The 8,125-nt window shown below is 31.7% G+C and overlaps 1 protein-coding gene across 1 annotated transcript; it reads right to left on the bottom strand.

Annotated features, from left to right (window-relative positions):
* Positions 1–7,488: 7,488 nt before the first annotated feature.
* LOC108974742 (U6 snRNA-associated Sm-like protein LSm4) lies at positions 7,489–7,837 on the bottom strand (the record flags this gene model as incomplete). Its single annotated transcript, XM_018942772.1, is given in 1 exon segment — positions 7,489–7,837. A coding segment is annotated over 1 exon segment (294 nt), but the record flags the coding sequence as incomplete, so codon positions are not given.
* Between the last annotated feature and the right edge of the window lie 288 nt (positions 7,838–8,125).

Here is an 8,125-nt window from a genome sequence, read left to right as displayed (position 1 = left end):
GGGGGAAGCAGAGGAAGAGGAAGACCTCCACTCCGTTGGAAGGACCAAGTGGAGAAGGACCTGGCTTCACTTGGAGTATCTAATTGGCGCCACGTAGCGAAAAGAAGAAACGACTGGCGCGCGGTTGTTAACTCGGCTATAATCGCGTAAGCGGTGTCTACGCCAATCAAGAAGAAGAACAATTCGGGTATGCAATTTTCTCATAATCAACTCGTTGATTAAAATGGATTATGTTTCCTATTATATTAATAAATGTGTTTTCCACATCAATTTTAGCCTTAAAAGGAATAAGAAAATTTTGTCCTATAACAGCTTCATTTTTGTTGATATTAGAATCTTTTACTTTTGATGATAAAGGACCTAAAACGTTAAATTCTTTCGGAAAAGGTGTTAAATTTTATATTTTCGAATAAGGCGTTTGGTTACATGGTGCTATTTGTTGAACCTGTATCTAAGTATTAGGCATTTAATTCTGTAATTTCTTATTGTTACTGTTATTATAGGGAGTTGAGAGTTTGAGGTGTTAAAAAATTTACTTCTTTTTCTTCACCATTCCCAATTTTTATCAAAATTTAATTATTGGATAAACGATTTGTACTTGGATTGCAATTAACGCTCAAATGAGAACTTTTTTTACCGGTAATCGTAATTATTCCGATTATTGTAATTGCTTAGATGAAAATTTGTATAACGTATGTATTTGCTACTGTGCCCGTTTTGTTGGCTATTTGGTTGTTTATTATCGATGTTGGTTCGTTTATTGTCTGAAATTTTATTATGTTCACAAGATCTATAATTTTTCTTGTAATCTTCGTAATAAGATTCGTTTTTATTGACATATTTTCGATGTCTATAATCTATCGCTCTTTTTTCTTGAGGCAATTTTAATTTTGAATATTTTACGATTATATCATTTAATGTTTCCGCTTCGGTTATATGTGCCCTTATAGGCCCATCGATTTTCTTTAACAATGTATCAACTAGGTCCATATCTACATTTTCGGGTTTGTAAATGCCGGTTTTAAAGGATCAAATATGTATATTTTTTTAATGTCTGCTTCATATTTTTCAAATTTTAAAAATAATTCATTGAGGTTACTCACTTTGGCCGTCCTATAATAGTTGAGTTGGACGAGATCCTTGTAGAATTTTGGCTTTGATGGTTGTTTTCCAGCGGTGCCCAGTATTTTCTCATGGTTATAATATTGATGCAATGTTGGATTAGTTCCTGGTCTGTGCCGCAGAGAGAAATGTTGATTTCGACTGCTTTGATAAATGCTTTTGGGTTGTGGTGGTCATCTAGTGGCCGTGGTTTGGTTTATATTTTCCATTATTGTAGTAGTTGTAGATAAGTAGTTTTAGTTGTGGTTTTGAAGATGTGGTGGGAAGTATTTCTTTTTGGACCAGTTGCGTAAAACCAAAGAAGTATTCTCCGCTTATTTTAAAAACATTTAATCAATCTAGAAACTGGGTTTTTTTCTATTTCTGGATACACGTGGGCTTAGTTAGCTGTAAGCTGTTGTTCTTATTATTTTTTGCGTAAGTGTATATATAGTCCTTGTTCTTAGAAATTTTTCTTTAGCCTTCTTTTATTAGCTTTTTTTCTGTTTTCAATAGTTTCACTATAACCAGTATTACTTGACGTGTTTTGTTTTATTTTGGTGGTAATATTCGATTGTCCGTAACTGTATATATTTTTATGTTTAGAATTTTATTTTTACTTTACTATTAAACCAACCACGCCACGCACATTTGTTTGGCCACATTGAACGACGCATCAGCGGTGTTGTGATGATAGCCCCGGGAGTGTACAACATTGATAAATAGAAGGAATTTCGACAGTAACTAATTCTCAACTACAAACTCTAAACACTCAACTATATTTAACTTAACGAATTTCGTAATACGCTTTAATATTTTTTTTGTTTTTGTTTTTTTGAAACTGTGAGTACATATGTATATACCGCAATTTCCGTTGGTAAACTTTTCTGTATATATGTATGTATATACTGAATCTTTTCTTTTGTCGAAATTGTTCTTTATTTTATGATACGTGACACTAGCACTTTTTAGCAAGACTTTCAACTTTTTGTAAATTTTTTAGCACTTATTTTCGCTTTTCTTTCTTTTCTCTTCACATTTTTCATGTGATTTTTTCTAAATTTTGGATATGATTTTCACCAAAAATTTTCTGATTCTTTTCACAATATCTTGCTTTTTTTGTAAATTTGTGATTTTCACCAAAAAAAAAAATTTTTTTCACTGTAGTTTTAAAACTATTTTCACTTTTGTTGATTGTATTTTTCTCACTAATTTCACTGATTTATGTATCGTTTAATTTTGAAACATTAGTATTACTTCTTTTTTTGCTTTTCATCATAAAACTTTCGATTTTGCATATTTGTAGGTTATTTTTCATTTAAACTTTCAGTTATATTTTCGGTAATACGTTAGTTCGCTTTCTTTGATCTTGAAATAAAAAGCTTCGGCCTTTTTTACAACCTCCTTATTGAGTTGAATCTTAAGACTGACTTAATTGACATTGCTTATTAATTTTTATACTCCTAATCATAGTGCTAACTGTACAACATTCTTTGTATGTATGTTTATAGCTGAGTTGACATTAACATAACAGGAATGCTCTCACTCTCAACTCAACTTAGCTGAATTTGGAGCCCAAATTATATGTTCATAGTTTAGTAAGATGTTCTGTATTTTCTATATGTATACGAGTATGTATGTATATAATTTCCATATGGCTAGAGTATAGGAAAGTAACTTGTGCAAAATTTTCGATAAACTCCTTAAATTTTCCGTCGCCTAATTGATGAACTGGCCTACAAGATAATCAGAAAATGTCACTACTTTTATATGCAAGGGTTCTAGTAGCTTTGAACTTCTTTGGACACGGCTCATACCAGAAATGTGTATGTAACAACGTCAACTTGCCGAAGAGTCAGGCGTCCTTTTCGAGAAGTGTGCGGGCTGTAGAAGAACTGATTGTGAAGGTGAAGGAAGAAGAAATTAAGTTTCCCAATTCTAACAGAGCAAAAAATGTTATAAAAACGTGGCTAGTAATATTGTAATACAAATAGCAATATACTAATTTAAGCTAATTTATTTCAAATATACTCCAGATATTTTAGAAAATTTGAAATAAAAAGCAACATAGAAGCAATTGACTGTACGCATATTGCTATCTTTGCTCCGCCATCAAATTAAGTGGAACGTCCTCTTAATTTATATTAAAATAGAAAGGATTCATGCTTTGTTGTTGCATGCACGTACACCTTACAGTACTCTTCACAGCACATGCGCGAAGGTGTAAGAACAAGTTCAAGATATATAGTATATCAACTCTTTAGTTATATATGTATATACAAAAACCAATCCGTATATGTATTTATATAAATATTCTCACAATTCGACTTTCGAAATACACTATCTACTTGCATTAATTGTTTATTTATTTATTTTTTTTGTTAAAAAAAAAACAAATTGAAATTTGTATTCAATTTTTTTTTTAACAAAAAAACAAAATTTTTAAATTCAATAAATATTAATTTAAAAGTATTACAAGTAAATTATTATTATTTTAATCAAACTTTAGAAATTATTATTATTTTAGAATATTTATTATTAGAATTTATTAATTCCGTTAACGAATCAGCTGGGTCTACATCATTGGCCCTCGCCTCTCCTCTTCAGCAGCATTCCTTTTGGGTATATCAGCTATCAAAGTGCTGATGAGTTTTGTAATGTTGTGTGTACCACCTTCTCCGCACTCACCGTATATTTTTTCCAAAATTGCTGTTAAAAATTTGTTTGCACTTCGCTTCAAGTTGTTATCAACTTTTGCATTTATTTTCTTATTATATAAAAGTATAAAACACAAGTATATTTGAAATTAACCCAAGAGGTTCGCAAAGTTGTAATGTAAATATAAACTTTCGGATTTATTTTCACTACTCATGTATATAATATATAAACGGCTTTAATTTTTAAACGAGTTGCTCGCAGAAAATATAAAAAAGGGTAGAACTTTCGCCTCACAAAAGGTCCAAATATTTTAAAACCAACGATGTGGTTCGCAAAAAATTAAAAAAAAAAACGTTCGCCAAAGGAATCGTGTTGATCGGATGGATGTCGACTCACCAGAGACCTACTTTTTATGTTGTCTGTCCTTTTTTAATTTTGTTCGGCGAAAGTACGTGATGGTATGTGATGTCATTGTGTGTGTGTTAGACCGTGGTGAATAATGCGAGTAACCAATGTTGCATATAAGATGTGGTAACGGGCAGAAGGGGGAAGGCTGAATCTCATTTAGCCATCTTTATTGCGTACACTTCGTGATAACTGCAAAGACAAAGCATCCTTAAAAAAAACGTAATAGCAAATTGCAAAAWTTTTTTATATATTTTGTAATTATATCATAATCTAAAATGACCTGGTTTTCAAAGCTAAGCAATGGTTATGTAGATGGTGTCGATGGACTTACTGTTTGTTCGGGATTTGGGCTTGTTTCTGCATAATTACTGAGGACTATCCGTGGGAGATGAAATTGTTAATTTTGCGCATTCAACGGTCAAAGGCTCCATTGCCATTAAACCAAGGCTTTGGACATACTTTATACCATCCATAGTAGTCGAACCAAATTACAAAGCCTTTTTTTCAAATTCGGTCATCGGCTTGGAGCTTGAACATCCACCTGTGAGCCTTTGACTAATTTTTAACCGCCTTGCACGACTGCACAGTTGGCTTTTCCAAGCGGCTAGCAGCTACAAATTAATACGATATAATAAATAAACGAATATATGTATCACCATAAATTAAAATGTTAAATTAAGGCATTCAGTTCATCACCAACTGTTGCCATAATTCCTTCATTTGTTGAGGCGTTTTTGGGCAATTTTTTCCCGTACCCGCAAAATGAAACTAAGCTTCCAGCTGCTCGTGAGTAGCTCGATCGTGTTTTGGTTTACTATAAAAAAAGTTAAATTAGAAATTTTGTTAATAATTAATTGACTTACGTTGCACTTACGTTGCAGAAGAGTTCATTTTAACGAATAAATATAATTTGAATAGAAATCAGCTGATTCTATTTACATTATTTTGTTCAAAATACGTGTGGAGAAAAGCTTTGCCAACTGAAGCTTTTACTTTTATCAAGATTGCCACAGAATACCAAAATATTTCTTAAAATTATTATTCTCAGAAAAATTTTTGTTTTATTAAAAAAATTCCACATTTCAAATAACTACGTTTAATCATCTAATTAAGATAATAATACTTTATCGTARAAATTTTGAAGTTTGAAAAGCCAACTTTTTGATTATGTGATGATTATTTTTGAGAAACGAAAATTARTTGGTGAAATTTWAGTTYGAATGAAAAAACGAAAATTCCTATGTTAAATGAATGGGAACCTAAAAAAATAGCGACCCCTTAGAGTTAACCTACAGTGCCTGGTTTGAGGAAGGATTTTTGCTTCGTTAATTACTAACATTTGAGTGAGTAAGATTTGAAAAAATTCTACTTTTTTTTTGAAGCACCCTAATATACATATAGCCAACGGAGAAATCAATTTTTTAAAGGAAGCTAAATTTTTGGTCGTAATATTAAATTACACAGGTCTATAACTGTCTCTTATACACATCTATCACCGAAGGCTTTGAAGTTTGAAAAGCCAACTTTTTGATTATGTGATGATTATTTTTGAGAAACGAAAATTAATTGGTGAAATTTTAGTTCGAATGAAAAAACGAAAATTCCTATGTTAAATGAATGGGAACCTAAAAAAAATAGCGACCCCTTAGAGTTAACCTACAGTGCCTGGTTTGAGGAAGGATTTTTGCTTCGTTAATTACTAACATTTGAGTGAGTAAGATTTGAAAAAATTCTACTTTTTTTTTGAAGCACCCTAATATACATATAGCCAACGGAGAAATCAATTTTTTAAAGGAAGCTAAATTTTTGGTCGTAATATTAAATTACACAGGTCTATAAAATTTTTGAACACGGACTGTACATACCTTGTTTTGATACTTTTATACCTCAAGATAACAATGAGAATAAAAAATAATTCWGAATTTGCTTTTATGTATTAAAAGTTCTACTCAAAAGATACACAACAGTTGTACATATACATAATTTTTAAAATATATCGAACATCTMTTTAGGATTCATTCTTACAATAGACATTTTAAATAGACKCCAAATGTTTCAAAATTAAGAGTTTAGTACTCTTCCTTTTATGTTTCGCAGAAGGTAGGAAAGTGATCTTCTTGTTCTTCTAAATAAACCGCACATTATCTCTAAGTCTAAATGAGAATGTAACAGATTGCTCTGCCAGCCATGTGGTTTCCATTGAAACCATGCACTAAAAACTGTTCCAAGCTCTCATTGCAAAGTGAATTCTGCATTACAATTTATAATTTTCTGTACTTGAGGCCCTATAAAGATTACAGCTTTTATTTTCCCTTCTTCAAATATTTGTAAGCTTCGGAGTCATGGTTAAGAGCCATTACCATACACAATTGTTTAAATGCAACTGTCTCATTTAATATTGCATTTCCCACTTGGTAATGGATACATCCCGGGAAATGTTTTTAGTGGTAGTTTGCAGCATCATTCCACTATCCCAGAGAGTGAGAAAGTAGGAGTATTAAGCATACCCAACTTGCTTTTCAGTCAAAAAACGCACCATCTTGCAGTCTCCATTTACTTACCATAAGTACTCATATATTTTAGTGCAGTCAATATCATTTTAATACTGTCGTCATTTTCTTCGAGATATACGGAGTATGTCTATGAAATAAATGGAATTTGTTTCCATTGTGTAGTAAAACATATTTTAAACTTTATGTTGAGCTATCCAAAAAAGTGATAAATTGTTTTAACAGCGATGCCAATTACCTTCCATTATTTGTGGATAGATTTAAGTTTCATATTAAGTCATTGAAATCTTCGAAATTTATGAGACGTGGTATGTTTGTATGTATATGAAAAGCCAAAGCTGTTATTGATAAAAAAAAAAGCAAATATATACTAGTTTATAAAACTCGAACATATTAGTTAAAACCAGCGCAAGGTTGTGAAACGATGTTAATATTATGCGCAAAATCCATTTGCATATGGTATTCATAAAGGAATCTTAGAAATAAATATTGGTAAATCAATTTGCACTCTAAACTCCTATACAATTATACACCTTCTTACCCACGATAGTCCTATCTAAGTAACCGGAACGGTCACGGATTTTTATCTGGCCAAGGGCTGCCAACTCGGCACCATTTCTCGAAATTATTTCAGGAATGTTTTCTCCCACTACAATAACAATGACAGCTTACAGCCATATACAAAAAAGCGGTTACTTTTTCCTCGTTAAAGGCTTTATTGGTGTCAATCGAGCAGATTATCCCAATACATATGTAAACTTGATCACGACGTAACCTGAAAAGAGTCCCTAAATAACGATACCACCACCTCTTTACATAATAATTTTAATGAATGAAATAATTTCAATAAATGCATCTAAAAATGTTCATTTTCTATTTTTATTGACAGCGATTTGAGAAAGAGGCCGACTTGTTTGTCCACGCAAAACATTTTTCGCTCCATTCTGCTGTCCATTCTTATAACGTGATCGAACCTGTCCCCTCACATTCTGATTTTGAACTCCACCACTTACACGTGCTTTATTGATTTCAGACCGATTTCTTGTTTTAGCCTGTGCGTCATCCTTTACCATATCAATTACTTCATCTGGGATCCTCAAGTATTTTATAGTACTACCTCGTACATAGCATTCAGGCATTCGCCAAAATCTATCTCCGTCCTAAAACAAAACACATTAGTTAATTTGAAATTTAGTATCCGATAAATTGACTGTTCTACTAAATATCTAAAATAAATATTCGAATCGGGATTTTAAACAGTTAAGAGCTAATAGAGGAAGTTCTCCAGAATGAAATATGTATACGATTTTTGAGATATCTGAATTTAAAATTCTTAATTTGTATAACTTTAAGATTTCTAATAGGAGGCCCCAATTTCGATATAATCACAAAATCGACAATATTTGTCGAAATATATCCGTTGATGAGTGAGTTGCGGAAATTAAAAA

The sequence above is a fragment of the Bactrocera latifrons genome, unplaced genomic scaffold (assembly GCF_001853355.1).
Source record: "Bactrocera latifrons isolate USDA-ARS-PBARC rearing strain unplaced genomic scaffold, ASM185335v1 scaffold_1120, whole genome shotgun sequence".
Lineage (NCBI taxonomy): Eukaryota > Metazoa > Arthropoda > Insecta > Diptera > Tephritidae > Bactrocera > Bactrocera latifrons.
This window is presented reverse-complemented; position numbering and strand designations above follow the sequence as displayed.